General features: G+C 43.5%; 1 protein-coding gene across 8 annotated transcripts in view; it reads left to right on the top strand.

Moving 5' to 3' along the window:
• TRAF3IP3 (TRAF3 interacting protein 3) overlaps window positions 1-18,686 on the top strand; it is a 210,113-nt gene that overhangs the window by 187,900 nt on the left and 3,527 nt on the right. For all 8 annotated transcript variants that reach the window (XM_077295026.1, XM_077295030.1, XM_077295028.1 and 5 more), the window contains one exon: window positions 12,953-13,098. In XM_077295026.1, the coding sequence (XP_077151141.1) occupies window positions 12,953-13,098 (146 nt within the window). The remainder of the gene's footprint in view (window positions 1-12,952; window positions 13,099-18,686) is intronic.

Below are 18,686 nucleotides of genomic sequence, written 5' to 3'. Positions count from 1 at the left end.
AGATTACAGATTCCCTTTAACCCCTCAATGACACATAATGTACTATGTACAGGTCCTTCTCAAAAAATTAGCATATAGTGTTAAATTTCATTATTTACCATAATGTAATGATTACAATTAAACTTTCATATATTATAGATTCATTATCCACCAACTGAAATTTGTCAGGTCTTTTATTGTTTTAATACTGATGATTTTGGCATACAACTCCTGATAACCCAAAAAACCTGTCTCAATAAATTAGCATATTTCACCCGACCAATCAAATAAAAGTGTTTTTTAATACCAAACAAAAAAACCATCAAATAATAATGTTCAGTTATGCACTCAATACTTGGTCGGGAATCCTTTGGCAGAAATGACTGCTTCAATGCGGCGTGGCATGGAGGCAATCAGCCTGTGACACTGCTGAGATGTTATGGAGGCCCAGGATGCTTCAATAGCGGCCTTAAGCTCATCCAGAGTTTTGGGTCTTGCGTCTCTCAACTTTCTCTTCACAATATCCCACAGATTCTCTATGGGGTTCAGGTCAGGAGAGTTGGCAGGCCAATTGAGCACAGTAATACCATGGTCAGTAAACCATTTACCAGTGGTTTTGGCACTGTGAGCAGGTGCCAGGTCGTGCTGAAAAATGAAATCTTCATCTCCATAAAGCATTTCAGCCGATGGAAGCATGAAGTGCTCCAAAATCTCCTGATAGCTAGCTGCATTGACCCTGCCCTTGATGAAACACAGTGGACCAACACCAGCAGCTGACATGGCACCCCACACCATCACTGACTGTGGGTACTTGACACTGGACTTCAGGCATTTTGGCATTTCCTTCTCCCCAGTCTTCCTCCAGACTCTGGCACCTTGATTTCCGAATGACATGCAAAATTTGCTTTCATCAGAAAAAAGTACTTGGGACCACTTAGCAATAGTCCAGTGCTGCTTCTCTGTAGCCCAGGTCAGGCGCTTCTGCCGCTGTTTATGGTTCAAAAGTGGCTTTACCTGGGGAATGCGGCACCTGTAGCCCATTTCCTGCACACGCCTGTGCACGGTGGCTCTGGATGTTTCCACACCAGACAAAGTCCACTGCTTCCTCAGGTTCCGGTCACCTCTTCTCGTTGTACAGCGTTTTCTGCCACATTGTTTCCTTCCAACAGACTTACCATTGAGGTGCCTTGATACAGCACTCTGGGAACAGCCTATTTGTTGGGAAATTTCTTTCTGGGTCTTACCCTCTTGCTTGAGGGTGTCAATGATGGCCTTCTTGACATCTGTCAGGTCGCTAGTCTTACCCATGATGGGGGTTTTGAGTAATGAACCAGGCAGGGAGTTTTTAAAAGCCTCAGGTATCTTTTGCATGTGTTTAGAGTTAATTAGTTGATTCAGAAGATTAGGGTAATAGGTCATTTAGAGAACCTTTTCTTGATATGCTAATTTATTGAGACAGGTTTTTTGGGTTATCAGGAGTTGTATGCCAAAATCATCAGTATTAAAACAATAAAAGACCTGACAAATTTCAGTTGGTGGATAATGAATCTATAGTATATGAAAGTTTAATTGTAATCATTACATTATGGTAAATAATGAAATTTAACACTATATGCTAATTTTTTGAGAAGGACCTGTATGTCATATGTTGTCTCAATATCTCCATGCACGCTGAGCACACATCTTTCCTAGTAGATGATGGCTGTCATAATCAGCGCCCCCGGAAGAACAATCGGCAAAACGCGCATCGGGGTAGGATATTACAGTATTAATCTGTAACAGTGGCATTTACAGCGCATGGCAGGAGGCACGATATTCTAACGGCTCATCGACACACCCACGCCGTGAATGCGGGATGCCGATGAAAATGCCTTTTGAAGACCCCTATGTCTGTCCTCACAGTATTCCTGTGAAAGCCAGGCTGTGGCTGGCATTCATAGCAGACCATCATTTTTACTATATACAGCAATGCTTTTGCATTGCTATATATAGCACAAGTGATCAGATAATTTCAGATTCAAGTTCCGTAAGGGAACTAACAAGTATAGTGAATAGTAAAAAAAAAAAAAAAAGGTTTGAAAAAAGTAAAAAAAATATAAAAGTTCAAATCGCCCCCTTTTTCCCTATTAAAAATTAAGACATAAAAACAATAAAAAAACACATATTTGGTATCACCACATAAAAGTTCGATCTATCAATATATAAAAATAATTGATCCGATCGGTAAACGGCATAGTTATAAAAAATTAAAACGCTAGAACTGGTTTTTTTCAGCTGCCACTACAACACAAGAAAATGTAATAGCAGGCGATCAAAGTATCATATATAGGCCAAAATTATATCAATAAAAACATGTTCAGGGCGAAAAAACAGGCCTTTACACAGCTCCATATTTTGAAAACATTACAGCTCTTAGAAAATGCCGACACGTTCACTTTTTTTTTCTTTTACATTTCTTAATTTTTTTCACCACTTAAATAAAACAAAAACTATATATGCTTGGTACTGCAGTAATCATACTGACCTGAAGCATCTGGGTCAGTTTTACGGTAAAATGAATGCTGTAAATGAAAAACCCATAAAACAATTGCTGAATTGCACTTTGCTTGGTATTTTGTTCCCGCTTTCCAGTACATCACATGATAACATGGATGGTGCAATTCAAAAGTACAACTCGTCCCACAAAAAACAAGCCCTCATGCGGCTATGTCAACAGAAAAAAAAGAACATTATGGCTCTTGGAATAAGTGGAGGAAAAAATTAAACCGCAAAAAAGGAATAATTGCCCAGGCCTTAAGGCGTTAAGGGTAATTGTAGAATCTCCTTTTTAATGTATGTCAATGTTTTTGAACAATATTATTCTGCAATATTTAGGTGCTTCTCACAAAATTAGAATATCATCAAAAAGTTAATTTATTTCAGTTCTTCAATACAAAAAGTGAAACTCATATTTATAGAGTCATTACACACAGAGTGATCTATTTCAAGTGTTTATTTCTGATAATGTTGATGATTGTGGCTTACAGCCAATGAAAACCCAAAAGTCATTATCTAAGTAAATTAGAATAGGTTATAACACCAGCTTGAAAAATTACTGTATATACTCGAGTATAAGCCGAGATTTTCAGCCCAAATTTTTGGGCTGAAAGTGCCCCTCTCGGCTTATACTCGAGTCATGATCGGTGGTGGGGTCGGCGGGTGAGGACTGTCATATACTCACCTAGTTCCGGCGTTCCTGTCGCTCCCCCTGCACGTCCCACTGTCTCCGGGTGCCGCATCCTCTTCCCTTGAGCGGTCACGTGGGACCGCTCATTAGAGAAATGAATAGGCTGCTCCACCTCCCATAGGGGCGGAGCCGCCTATTCATTTCTCTAATGAAGCGGTGCCGGTGACCGCTGATAGAGGAAGAGGCTGCGGCACCGAAGACAGGCAGGGGGAAGGAGCTGGACGCCGGGAGCAGGTAAGTATGACATATTCACCTGTCCTCGTTCCACACGCCGGGCGCCGCGCCATCTTCCCGGCGTCTCTCTGCACTGACTGTGCAGGTCAGAGGGCGCAATGATGCATATAGTGTGCGCGCCGCCCTCTGCCTGGTCAGTCAGTGCAGAGAGACGCCGGGAAGATGGCGCCGAGGAGCTGCAAGCAAGAGAGGTGAGTATGTGTTTTTTGTTTTTTTTTTATAGCAGCAGCAGCACAGATTTATGTGGAGCATCTATGGGGCAATGGTGCAGAGCACTATATGGCAGAGCTATGGGGCAACGGTGCAGAGCACTATATGGCACAGCTATGGGGCAACGGTGCAGAGCACTATATGGCACAGCTATGGGGCAACGGTGCAGAGCACTATATGACACAGCTATGGGGCAACGGTGCAGAGCACTATATGGCACAGCTATGGGGCAACGGTGCAGAGCATATATGGCACAGCTATGGGGCAACGGTGCAGAGCATTGTATATATGGCACAGCTTTATGTGGAGTATCTATGGGGCCATAATGAACGGTGCAGAGCATTATATATGGCACAGCTTTATGTGGAGCATCTATGGGGCCATAATGAATGGTATGGAATATCTATTTCTAATTTTGAAATTCACCGGTACCTGCTGCATTTTCCACCCTAGGCTTATACTCGAGTCAATAAGTTTTCCCAGTTTTTTGTGGCAAAATTAGGGGGGTCGGCTTATACTCGGGTCGGCTTATAGTCGAGTATATACGGTATTTTAAAACCCGAAATGTTGGCCTATTGATGTGTATATTCAAAAGGGAAAAGGAAAAAAGCCAGGACGGCACTGTTTGGTAGCTGAACAAATTCTTTTGAGATAACAATCGGGGTGATATATACACACAACGTGTGTGAGGCAGCCACTGCATCTCATCGCTGGTGCTCTTCTGAGAAAATAGCCATATTTTCTGTCCATGTACAAGAGAAAAAAGAGAGAAGGCACTCACCGATTCCATGTATAACCACTTTATTCCATCTTCAAAACATGATTCATGGCCGGGGGAGTAGGAATGCTTGTGAGCAGGGAGGACGACGGCTGTTTCGCGCTGTGCTTGCGCTTCCACGGGTCAGTATGTGTGAGGGCAAGGTGACGGAAGTGATATACCGGCCATAACACACTCCCCCCACCTGAACTCCTCCCACCTACCATGAAATGCACCACTATTAAAAATGCACAGATTAAAAAACATTACACCTCTTCCACAATATGCAGAAAGCGAAAATTAATGGAGTATTATGTTATATATACAATTATAACCGTAGAAATGTCAATTAACTGTTCACCATTATTCATACTCCTACCACCAGCCTGCAAACTAACCACAGTTATAGTCTACATACGGATCAAGATAAATATTACAAAAACACTGACATGTCTATTCTATCGTTGAAGCCCAACGGCCCCATTGCGCTCTTGCGCATAATCCATCTCGCTTCACATCTAAGAAGTAAGTTTCCCAAGTTTCCTCCTTGCACTGGTAAATTAACCGTCTCAATCCCAGCAAATGTGAGTACTCCAGGATTCCCATCGTGTTTCTCCCTCACATGGGAGATCAGACGTGGGACACCTTTTCCCATGTGAGGGAGAAACACGATGGGAATCCTGGAGTACTCACATTTGCTGGGATTGAGAAGGTTAATTTACCAGTGCAAGGAGGAAATTTGGGAAACTTACTTCTTAGATGTGAAGCGAGATGGATTATGCGCACGAGCGCAATGGGGCCGTTGGGCTTCAACGATAGAATAGACATGTCAGTGTTTTTGTAATATTTATCTTGATCCGTATGTAGAATATAACTGTGGTTAGTTTGCAGGCTGGTGGTAGGAGTATGAATAATGGTGAACAGTTAATTGACATTTCTATGGTTATAATTGTATATATAACATAATACTCCATTAATTTTCGCTTTCTGCATATTGTGGAAGAGATGTAACGTTTTTTAATCTGTGCATTTTTAATAGTGGTGCATTTCATGGTAGGTGGGAGGGGTTCAGGTGGGGGGAGTGTGTTATGGCCGGTATATCACTTCCGTCACCTTGCCCTCACACATACTGACCCATGGAAGCACAAGCACAGCGCAAAACGGCCGTCGTCCTCCCCTGCTCACAAGCATTCCTACTTGCCGTCCATGAATCATGTTTTGAAGATGGAATAAAGTGGTTATACATGGAATCGGTGAGTGCCTTCTCTCTTTTTTTCTCTTGTACATGGACTATTGATATGTATGTTCAGTAAATGTGCTCAATACTTGGTCGGGGCTCATTTTGGATCAATTACTGCATCAATGCAGCGTGGCATGGAGGCGATCAACCTGTGGCAATGCTGAGGTGTTATGGAAGCCCAGGTTGCTTTGTTAGCAGCCTTCAGCTCATCTGCATTGTTGAGTCTGGTGCTTCTCATCTTTCCCTTGACAACACCCATAGATTCTCTATGGGTTTAAGGTCAGGTGAGTTTGCTGGCCAATGAAGCACAGTGATACTGTTGTTTTTAAACCAGGTATTGGTACTTTTGGCAGTGTGGACAGGTGCCAAGTCCTGCTGGAAAATTAAATTTCCATCTCCAAAAAGCTTGTCAGCAAAAGGAAAAATGAAGTGCTCTAAAACTTCCTGGTAGACGACTGCTCTGACCTTGGTCTTGATAAAACACAGTGGACCTATACAAGCAGATGACATGACTCCCTAAACCATCACTGATTGTGGAAACTTCACACTAGACCTCAAGCAGCTTGGATTGTGTTCCTCTCCACTCTTCCTCCAGACTCTGGGACCTTGATTTAAAAATGAAATGCAAAATTTAGTTTCATCTGAAAACAACACCTTGGACCACTGAGCAACAGTCCAGTTCTCTTTCTTCTTGGCCCAGGTAAGACGCTTCTGGTGTTGTCTATTGGACACGAGTGGCTTGACACAAGGAATGCGACACTTGTAGCCCATGTCCTGGATACGTCTGTGTGTGCTTGCTCTTGAAGCAACGACTCCAGCAGCAGTCCACTCCTTGTGAATCTCCCCCATATTTTTGATTGGCCTTTTTTTAACCCCTTTCTACCATTGGATGGAATAGTATGTCCGATGGCAGCACCCCCGCTTTGATGCGGGCTCCGGCGGTGAGCCCGCATCAAAGTCGGGACATGTCAGCTATTTTGAACAGGTGACATGTGCCCGCAATAGGCACGGGCGGAATCGCAATCCGTCCGCACCTATTAACTAGTTAAATGCCACTGTCAAACTCTGACAGCGACATTTAACGCATGCATCGGGCCGGAAATACGCAAACTGCTGACCCCTGTCGTGTGATCGGGGGTCATCAGTGCGTCGGCATAACAACCAGAGGTCTCCTTGAGACCTCTATGGTTGTTTTTTTTTTTAAACCAAATATTTTTTATTGTGCAAAAGAAGTACAATAAAATCCATTTAAATAACAAAGTACATCAGTATTTTTGATTTTAAAGAAACAACCCTCCCCACCCCCCTCCCCCCTTAAAGACCAACTCCAACCATACAATGCTTTGGAAAGAAGAAATTAGACATTACATGCATATCTACTATTAGCAACATTTTACCACTACCCCTCAATTATTCCCATCCAGCCATGGCTGCCACAGTTTTTGAAAAAACCCCATTCTATTCCTCTTAATATATATGCTTTTTTCGAGCTGGACAGTATGATTCACTTGTGCAATAAACTCTCGTCTAGTAGGAGGTTCCTCCCGGATCCAATATCTTGCAATCACCTTTCTTGCGATGAACAATAATCTAGCAATTGCCATCTTGGCAGTTTCATCGGTCAGGATTTCCTCCACGTATCCAAGTACACACACCACCGGATCCCGAGGAATTGAACACCCATAGATCACCCCTATCTGGTTCAGCACAACCACCCAGTATGCAAACAATCTGGGACATAGCCACAACATGTGCAGTATACCCGCCTGAGACTGGGAGCACCTAGGGCATCCAGAGTCGTCCCTGAGTCCAGCTTTAAACAACATGTCGGGTGTCCTGTAGGCCCTATTTATCACATATAGTTGCGACAGTCTCCCAGGTTCACTCATAGACAACTTGGGTATGTATTCCAATATGGACTCCCACCTATCATCATCTATTTGCCCCAGTTCATCCTCCCAATTCCCTCTGGCCTTAATAGGGTAATCCATTAGAAAGGTATGTAATAAATCGCCATATACTTCGGATATTACCTCTATGGTTGTTGATGCCGGATTGCTATGAGCGACACTCGGTGGTCGGCGCTCATAGCAATGCAGTAATTCTGCTACATAGAGGCGATCTGAGCATCGCCTCTATGTAGCAGAGCCGATCGAGCTATGGCTGCTTCTAGCCTCCCATGGAAGCTATTGAAGCATGCCAAAGGTAAAAAAAAAAAAATGTTTTAAAAAATATGAAATAAATACCGTATGTACTCGAGTATAAGCCGACCCCCCTAATTTTGCCACAAAAAACTGGGAAAACTTATTGACTCGAGTATAAGCCTAGGGTGGAAAATACAGCAGCTACCGGTGAATTTCAAAAATAAAAATAGATGCTCCATACCGTTCATTATTGCCCCAAAGGAGGTTCCATATAAAGCTGTGTCATATATAATGCTCCATACCGTTGATTATTGCCCCATAGATGCTCCATATATAGCTGTGCCATATAGAATGCTCTGCACCGTTCATTATGGCCCCATAGATGCTCCTTATAAAGCTGTGCCATTGCTCTGCACCATTCATTATGGCCCCATAGATGCCCCATATACAATGCTCTGCACCGTTCATTATGGCCCCATAGATGCTCCATATAAAGCTGTGCCATATATGAGCAAAAAGAGAAGAGAAGAGAAGCCGGCACTGCTGAAGCTCAAAACGCAATATCTAAAGTGCACATGCACATAATAAATTCTGACTGTATTTCAAATATGAGATATTTAGCAAATAATTGATCAATTCTTTGAGCTACCCCGCCACTTCACGGCAATCTCAAAATGGGGCAGTCCTAACTCTACGTTTTTTATTTACATTGTGCCATTACGGCCTCCTAAATGTATAGAGAGTGAGAAAAAAAAAGGACAGACCACATTACATAACATTACATGACAAACTGTACCTGGAGCATTGACAGAATCACTCCCTTAGTGCCAGGAAGGCGAGCCGTGAAGTGGCGGAGTAGCTCAAAGAATTGATCAATTATTTGCTAAATATCTCATATTTGAAATACAGTCAGCAGCAGTGCTGGCTTCTCTCTCTCTTTTTTTTTTTTGCTATTGCCATATATGCTCTGCACTGTTCATTGTTGCCCCATAGATGTGCCATATAAATCTGTGCCATATATAGTGCTCTGCACCGTTGCCCCATAGATGTGCCATATAAATCTGTGCCATATATAGTGCTCTGCACCGTTGCCCCATAGATGTGCCATATAATTCTGTGCCTTATATGCTCTGCACCGTTGCCCCATAGATGTGCCATATAAATCTGTGCCATATATAACGCTGCTGCTGCAATAAAAAAAAAAAAAAAACACATACTCACCTCTCTTGCTTGCAGCTCCTCAGCGTCCCGTCCCAGCGTCTCTCCGCACTGACTGATCAGGCAGAGGGCGGCGCGCACACTATATGCGTGATCGCGCCCTCTGACCTGAACAGTCAGAACAAGAGGACGCGAAGACAGAGCGGCGCCCAGCGTGTGGAACGTGGACAGGTGAATATAAAATACCTAGTCCCGGCGCTCCTGGCGCTCCCCCTGCCTGTCACACTGTCTTCGGGTGCCGCAGCTCTTCCTCTGTCAGCGGTCACTGGCACCGCTGATTAGAGAAATGAATTTGCGGCTCCACCCCTATGGGAGTGGAGTCCATATTCATTTCTCTAATGAGCGGTTCCACGTGACCGCTGAACAGGGGAAGAGCTGCGGCACCCAAAGACAGTGTGACAGGCAGGGGGAGCGTCAGGATCGCCGGGACTAGGTGAGTATGCCTCAGCGCCCTCTCCCCCTCACCCGCCGACCCCACCGCCGACCGTGACTCGAGTATAAGCCGAGAGGGGCACTTTCAGCCCAAAAATTTGGGCTGAAAATCTCGGCTTATACTCGAGTATATACGGTAAATAAATAAATCACCCCCCTTTCGCCCCATTCAAAATAAAACAATTAAAAAAAAATCAAACCTACATATATTTGGTATCGCCGCGTTCAGAATCACCTGATCTATCAATAAACAAAAGGATTAACCTGATCTCTAAACTGCGTTATGAGAAAAAAAAAGGCAAAGCTCCAGAATTACTTTTTTTTGGTCGCCGTGACATTGCATTGAAATGCAATAACGGGCGATCAAAAGAACGTATCTTCACCAAAGTTGTAAAAATGTCAGCTCAGCACACACAACAAAAAATAACTCCTCACCCAACCCCAGATCACGAAAAATGGAGACGCTACGGGTATCAGAATATGGCTTTTTTTTTTTTTTTTTAGCAAAAATTTAATTTTTTTTCACCACTTAGTTAAAAAGAACCTAGACATGTTAGGTGTCTATGAACTCGTAAAGACCTGGAGAATCATAATGGCAGGTCAGATTTAGCATTTAGTGAACCTAGCAAAAAAGCCAAACAAAAAACAAGTGTGGGATTGCACTTTTTTTGCAATTTCACCGCACTTGGAATTTTTTTCCCATTTTCTAGTACACAACATGGTAAAACCTATGGTGTCATTCAAAAGTACAACTCGTCCCGCAAAATACAAACCCTCACATAGCCATATTGACAGAAAAATAAAAAAGTTATGGCTCTGGGAATGAGGGGAGCGAAAAACGAAAACGCAAAACTGAAAAAAGCTCTGGGGGTGAAGGGGTTTAACAATCTTTTCAAGGCTGCGGTTATCCCAGTTGCTTTTGCAACTTTTTCTACCACACTTTTTCCTTCCACTCAACTTTCCATTAATATGCTTGGATACTGCACTCTATGAACAGCCAGCTTCTTTAGCAATGACCTTTTGTGGCTTACCCTCCTTGTGGAGTGTGTCAATGACTGCCTTCTGTCCGACATCTGTCAAGTCAGCAGTCTTCCCCATGATTGTGGAGCCAACTGAAACTGACTAAGGGACCTCTGTAAATGCTTAGGAAAGAGGAAACCTTTGCAGGTGTTTTTTGTTAAGTATTCTAATTTATTGAGATAATGACATTTGGGTTTTCATTGGCTGTAAGCCATAATCAACAACATTAACAGAAATAAACACTTTAAGGCTATGTGCACACGTTCAGGATTTTTTGTGTTTTTTTCGCATTTTTTTGGCCGTTTTCTGCAAGAAAAAACGCTAAAAAAACCATACATAAGCATCCCATTATTTTTAATGCATTCGGCAATTTTTGTGCACATGCTGTTTTTTTTCCGAGAAAAAACGCATCGCGGTAAAAAAACGCAGCATGTTCATTAAGTTTGCAGATTTTTTGCGTTTTTGACGCTATTTATTGCATTGGGAACCTCCGGAAAAAAAACCCTAAAGAAGTGATAAAAACGCGAAAAAAACGCATGCGAATTTCCTGCAGAAAAAGTCCGGTATTGTTCAAGAAAATTCTGCACACTTTCCTGAACATGTGCACATAGCCTATATAGATCACTCTGTTTGTAAGGACTCTATATAATATACGAGTTTTATTTTTTGTATTGAAGAACTGAAATAAATTATCTTTTTTGATGATTTTCTAATTTTGTGAGAAGCACCTGTATTAAATGAGTGACAACTAATCATCTTCTTGGCATATTATTTGTGATTTAGTTTTAATCAGGGTAAAAAAGATTTATATTTTGTATACAAATAATAATTATTTTTTCAGCTGTGATTTATACAAACCACAAATGCCTTATGTGTACTTGCACAATACTTGTACTTTGCCAGTAAAGATTTAATTGGATTAATATTGCCCAGGCCATTCTGCATTTTATGACTGGTGCATATCTCCCTCTTGTGGTTGTTACAATATGTTACTATGTGTATAGCGCTCTATAAACGGATGGCTGCAGCTGCTTTCCCAACAAACATTTCTCTTAGGGCTCATTTCCACATGCGAGACATACGTCCGTATCTCGCAGGTTAAAACCCTCTTCTGGCGCCGGCACTCCAGAGCGGAGCGTGCGGCCGCACAGCAACACATGGAGCTGCACGCTCCGCTCCCAAGTGCCGGCGCTAAAAGAGGGTTTTAACCTGCGAGACACGGACGTATGTCTCGCATATGGAAATGAGACCTTAAAGGGAGTCTGTCATCCCTTTTTTCGATATGAGATAAAAATATTGTTCAATTTAGCGTAAGCTCTGCATTACTGCAGTACCTTTAATATCCCGATTCCACCCCTTTGCTGAGAAAATACCTTTGTAATCTCTCCGGTGTCCTATGTAAATTACTCCGGTCCGATGGCCGGGGCCTATTTGCAGTCTCCCCCCCTTCCCCCTTGTGTTCTTGGACTTTGCATGGAAAGACTTCCGGGGCACAGAACGTCATGGAAAATGCTGGCGCATGCACAATAATGATTTTTATGCTTTGCCCACTGTTGGGCAAAACATACTGCGCATGCGCGAGAGGACATTTCAATGCGCAGGCGCAGGAAAACAACGCCAACGCAGTAAAGAAGACAAATAAATGCGTAGGAGGTGGGGAGAGATGGCCAATAGGCCCCGCCCATCAGACCGGACCGGAGTAATTTACATAGGACGCCGGGGAGATTACAAAGGTAGTTTCTCAGCAAAGGTGGGGAATCAGGGGATATGAAAGGTACTGCGGTAATGCAGAGCTCACGCTAAATTGAACAATATTTTTATCTTCTGTCGAAAAAAAGGGGGTGACAGATTCCCTTTAACCCCAGTACATATTAGATTCCCCCATGAAGCCCATATGCACTGATATGGATATTGACCCTTTAAGTCACTACAGAGTGATTGAGAAAGAGTTTAAGGCAGGGGTGGGGAACCTCAGGCCCCAGGGCCATTTACGGCCCTCGATGACTTTTTATCAGGCCCCCGAGCAGATTCTCAGGGACCGCATTCTTGGGCGGGGAGGTGTATTTTGATTGCCATCAGCTCATTAATTTCTTCTTGCTCTGTGAGCACACACATGCAGTGTTCACTACTGAACACTGAAGGGCATGCAGTGAAAGATGCCAGAGTCAGGATGTACTTTGTGGGCGGAGTTTGTACGGCCCCCGAAGGAGGGAATAAATATCCAAATGGCCCTTGGCAGAAAAAAAGACTCCCCACCCCTGGTTTAAGGTTTTAAATTTTCATCACTCAAATTTCTATAGAAATCTGAACTTGAGCTGTGACGTTTTCATATTGAAAAGTTTATATGTTTCATTTGTCCACTGTAATAATACTTTTTCTTTTAATGATGATATACTTTTTTTTTAATGATATTATACTTTTTTGTGTGAATTCCCTCTACAATAAGTTTCAGTAGAGCAGAAATAACTTTACACTTTTTGTTCCTTAACCAGCTGACCTTTTAACGCTGGAGCAGAGAAACATATCTGACTTTACCAGAGACACAACATTGCTACTCAATAAGTCGCCTGGAGGAGCAGAACTGCAAAACAACCAGCTCCAGGCTGTGAGCGAAAAGTTACTATCACAGGAGAAGGAGGTAAATCTTTTCCAAGTGGCTGAATATTTTTTCACTCTCAGGTGTAGATCACACAGATCTTCTGGACCATTTTAAAGTATACTAAATCTGTTTTAAAGAACACAAATGTCACAGGTCTTCAAAATGACACCATATCCTATTGGGCTCTGTTCACACTGGTGTCGCGGCTTTCATTTGCATAAATAATCATGGTTAATCCATGATGATGTCTTAGGGTGTGTGTCCACGGTCAGTAAACGCTGCTTGTTTGACGCTGCGCAGAGCTGCAGCGTCAAACACGCAGCGTCCAGATGTTCCAGCATAGTGGACGGGATTTTTTGAAATCCCGTGTCCACTATGCGTGGAAACCCGCACGCGGCGGGCCTGCGACTCCGGACATGCTGCGCGTCTTTTCAGATCGCAGCATGTCCGTACACCTTGCGGGGACGCAGCGTCCCCGCAAGGCATAACACAGGGCCCTATGGGAGGGGGGCGATGATCCCGGATGTGTACAGTTAACACATCCGGCATCATCGCGTCCCAGAAGGGGGCGGGGCTTAGCGCCGAGCGGCTTCGCCGCTCCGGCGATACCACCGGCCATCCTGAATGTGCACACGCAGCCTTATTATCCGATAGGATCATCTTTGTTTTTCATCCTCTTCTCGCTGATAGTGGGTCCACCTTGTATCCATCAAACAGCATTTTCACTCCTTAAAATCAATAGAAACCCAAAGAGAGGTGATTTCCCAGCTGTATAAAACTCCAGCCTACAGAGACTTCTGTATATACAGTTGAAACCAGAAGTTTACATACACTATATAAAAATACACATATGCATGTTTTTCTCAATATCTGACATGAAATCAGAATAAACCTTTCCCCTTTTAGGTCAATTAGGATTACCATAATTATTAATATTTGCCAAATTCCATAATAATGAGAGAGATAGAATGTTTTAATTCATTTTTATTACTTACTGCAAAGTCAAAAGTTTACATACATTTCATTAGTATTTGGTACCATAGCCCTTAAACTGAATGACTTGGGTCAAACGTTTGAGATATCCGTCCACAAGCTTCTCACAATAATTGGTCGGAATTTGGGCCCATTCCTCCTGACAAAACTGGTGTAACTGATCCAGGTTTGTAGGTCGCCTTGCTCACACCAGCCTTTTCAGCTTTGCCCATAAATTTTCAATAGGATTGAGATCAGGGCTATGTGATGGCAGCTCCAAAACATTGACTTTGTTATCCTTAAGCCACTTAGTTACCATTTTGTCAGTATGCTTCGGGTCATTGTCCATTTGGAAGACCCATTTCCACCCAAGCTTTAACTTCCTGTCTGATGTCTTGAGATGTTGCTTCAGTATTGCTACATAATCTTTTCTCATGATGCCATCTATTTTGTGAAGTGCACCAGTCCCTCCAGCAGCAAAACAACTCCACAACATGATGCTGCCACCCCCATGTTTCACAGTTGGGATGGCGTTCTTAGTCTTCCAAGCTTCTCCCATTTTCCTCCAAACATAATGATGGTCATTATGCCTAAAAAGTTCAATTTTAATCTCAGCAGACCACATGACATATCTCCAAAAATTAAGGTCTTTGTTCCTGTGTGCATCTTCCTGATATCTTGGCTGATTTCTTGAGACTTTCCCATGATGCTACACAATGAAGTAGTGTGTTTCAGGTATGCATTAAAATCCAACGAGTTGCAATTTGGTGCAGTCGCCGCACCGTCAAAACGGTGCATGCGGAGGCATCGGCATGGCCTGCGTACCTAATGGTAAAGATAGGATACGCACGCCGCATGCCGATGTAGGCAGAGCTGACCGGAGGAAGATAGTGATAGAAGATAGTGAGACTACTGTATACATCACATAAGACACAGCGACAATGCTGTATATACGGTAGTTCACATAAGAAATACTGAGACTTCCATATATACATCACATAGGAAACACTGAGACTGCTGGATGTACATCTCATAGGCCAGTGTTCAGAACATGCTAAAACTGCCTACAAAGAATGTCCTGGCACTGGGCAATATCGGATGTAATCCAGCATTGCATGTGCCTTGGCATTCATTAATGAACCACTGTACATAACAATAAAAGCCAGCTGGAAAAACAGGGTTGAGGGGCCAAAGGGAATCTGCCTGAAAGCCGGATTAAGTGGCTTCACGGTCTGCAAATGGCCTATGGGCAGAGGGTTCCCCACAAAAGCTCTACGTAGAGAGGAAAAGGAGGAGCAAACTAAGGAAACAGGCAGAGGATGACACAAATATGGTGCTGAGCTTTCTAATATATATTTTACATCGCACCAGAGTTTGATTCACATCCAGACTTCTCAGAACTGCTGTATAAAATCCTCCGTGCTGCAGCTTGTCTATATGTGCTAAAATGTAAAGAGGGTCATGAATCCCTCTCTGTGTGTTGTGTTGGATATGGAAGAGCTCACAGCAGCTTGTCTACTCCCTTCAGATTAGAGTATATTGTAAATTAAGAATCATAGAAAATCATAGAAGGTTAGAGTTGGGAGGGACCTCCAGGTCATCGTGTCCAATCCCCTGCTCAATGCAGGATTCACTAAACCATCTCAGACAGATGTCTGTCCAGCCTCTGTTTGAAGACTTCCATTGAAGGAGAACTCACCACCTCTCATAGCAGCCTGTTCCACTCATTGATCACCATCACTGTCAAAAAGTTTTTTCTAATATCTACTGTATATACTCGAGTATAAGCCGACCCGAGTATAAGCCGACCCCCCTAATTTTGCCACAAAAAACTGGGAAAACTTATTGACTCGAGTATAAGCCTAGGGGGGAAAATGCAGCAGCTACCGGTAAATGTCAAAAGTAATAATAGATACCAATAAAAGTAAAATTAATTGAGACATCAGTAGGTTAAGTGTCTTTGAATATCCATATTGAATCAGGAGCCCCATATAATGCTCCATACTGTTCATTATGGCCCCATAAGATGTTCCATATTAAAATATGCCCCATATAATCCTGCATAAAGGTTAATAAAGGCCCCATAAGATGCTCCATAGACACATTTGCCCAATATAATGCTGCACAAATGCTGATTATGGCCCCATAAGATGCTCTATAAAGATATTTGCCCCTTATAGTGCTGCACAAACGTTATGGCCCTATAAGATGCTCCATACAGACACTTGCCCCATATGCCATAGTGCCCTACAAACGTTAATTATGGCCCCATACAGACACTTGCCCCATATAGTGCTGCACAAACATTATGCCCCTATATAGTGCTGCAGAAACGTTATGGCCCCATATAGTGCTGCAGAAACGTTATGGCCCCATATAGTGCTGCAGGAATGTTATGGCCCCATATAGTGCTGCAGGAATGTTATGGCCCCATATAGTGCTGCAGGAATGTTATGGCCCCATATAGTGCTGCAGGAATGTTATGGCCCCCATATAGTGCTGCAGGAACGTTATGGCCCCCATATAGTGCTGCAGGAACGTTATGGCCCCATATAGTGCTGCAGGAATGCTATGGCCCCATATAGTGCTGCAGGAATATTATGGCCCCTTATAGTGCTGCAGGAACGTTATGGCCCCCATATAGTGCTGCAGGAATGTTATGGCCCCATATAGTGCTGCAGGAATGTTATGGCCCCATATAGCGCTGCAGGAATGTTATGGCCCCATATAGTGCTGCAGGAATGTTATGGCCCCATATAGTGCTGCAGGAATGTTATGGCCCCATATAGTGCTGCAGGAATGTTATGGCCCCCATATAGTGCTGCAGGAACGTTATGGCCCCATATAGTGCTGCAGGAACGTTATGGCCCCATATAGTGCTGCAGGAACGTTATGGCCCCATATAGTGCTGCAGGAACGTTATGGCCCCATAGATGCTCCATACAGACACTTGCCCCATTTGCTGCGATAAAAAAAAAATCACATACTCACCTCTCCGTCGCTCAGGCCCCGGGCACTTTCAATAGTCACCTCTCCTCGTTCCGGGCGCCGATCTGTCTCCAGCACTGACGTTCAGCAGAGGGCGCGCACTGACCACGTCACCGCGCCCTCTGACCTCAGCGTCACTGCTGGAGACAGATCGGCGCCCGGAACGAGGAGCAGGTGACTATCGCTCAGCGCAGCGCTCCCCTCCCCATATACTCACCTGGTCCTGCCGCTGTGTAGATCCTGCTTCCCCGACGCCGCAGCGCTTCATCCTGTACTCAGCGGTCACATGGTCCCGCTGATTACAGTAATGAATATGCGGCTCCACCCCTATGGGAGGTGGAGCCGCATATTCATTTACTGTAATCAGCGGGACCATGTGACCGCTGAGTACAGGAAGAAGCTGAAGCTGCTGCTGCCGGGGAAGACCGGGACCTGCAGGGACCGCGCCTGGACTAGGTGAGTATTTTTAGACAGCCCCCCCTCCCCTGCCGACCCCCGGTATGACTCGAGTATAAACCGAGAGGGGCAATTTCAGCCCAAAAAAGTGGGCTGAAAATCTCGGCTTATACTCGAGTATATACGGTAATCGGTATCTTTTCCCTTTCAGTTTCTTTCCATTGCTTTTTGTGTTTCTATGTGCAAATGAGAATAAGGATGATCCCTCTGCACTGTGACATCCCTTCAGATATTTGTAGACAGCTATTAAGTCTCTTAGCCTTCTTTTTTGCAAGCAAAACATTCCCAGATCCTTTCACCGTTCCTTGTAGGACATACTTTGCAGTCCGCTCACCATCCTGGTAGCTCTTCTCTGTACTTGCTCCAGTTTTCAATGTCTTTTTTAAAATGTGATGCCCAGAACTGGAAACAGTATTCCAGATGAGGCCTGACCGAAGAGGAGTAGAGGATAATTACTTCACGCGATCTAGACTCTATTCTTCTAATACATCCTGAGACTGAGCTACAGTTTGAAGAGGAGAAAATTGGTGAGAATGCAGGTTATAAGTCACAAAATGACCTGAAATTATGTTATTCCTCCCAAAAAAACAAACCCGCATACGGCTGTGTTGACAGAAAAATTAAAACGTTATAGCTCCTGGAATAAGGGGAGGAAAACAAATAAATCACAAATATGATTTTATTTTTTGCTGGGGTAAGGGGTTAAATCCATAGAAGTATAAAGAAGTAGCACCAATAATTTGTTTTTATTAGCACCAATACATACCAACCATGTATCGGCTCAGACAAAATCCTCCATAAACGGTAACTGTACTTTAAAGTAACTATTCAAAATGACCTGCCCTATGGACGCACATTCAATTGAAAAGAATCGCTGACATCGGCGGCCCCGTGGACAGGGCTGATCATCGCAGGAGATCCGGACCCTGCGGGCCACATGAAGCAGGCTCAGCGGCCACATTTGGCCTGCATGCTGGAGACCCTTGGCCTAAGTGAAACTAATGACCCAAACTAACTGCATCATTAGAACGATATAAAAAAGGCATAGTACAGACAAAGCGCAGAGCAGTAAGAAACAGCTGTCTCCTACATGCTCCCGCTGTGTCCTCGCTGCCATATTTTTATACTACATAAAGATACAAGACACTTATGGTGAGTGCTGATTTTACTTGTTTATTTACTGGACTATCTTTTTTTTTCATTCTGAGCAC

The sequence above is a fragment of the Ranitomeya variabilis genome, chromosome 3, assembly GCF_051348905.1.
Source record: "Ranitomeya variabilis isolate aRanVar5 chromosome 3, aRanVar5.hap1, whole genome shotgun sequence".
In the NCBI taxonomy this organism is placed as follows: domain Eukaryota; kingdom Metazoa; phylum Chordata; class Amphibia; order Anura; family Dendrobatidae; genus Ranitomeya; species Ranitomeya variabilis.
This window is presented reverse-complemented; position numbering and strand designations above follow the sequence as displayed.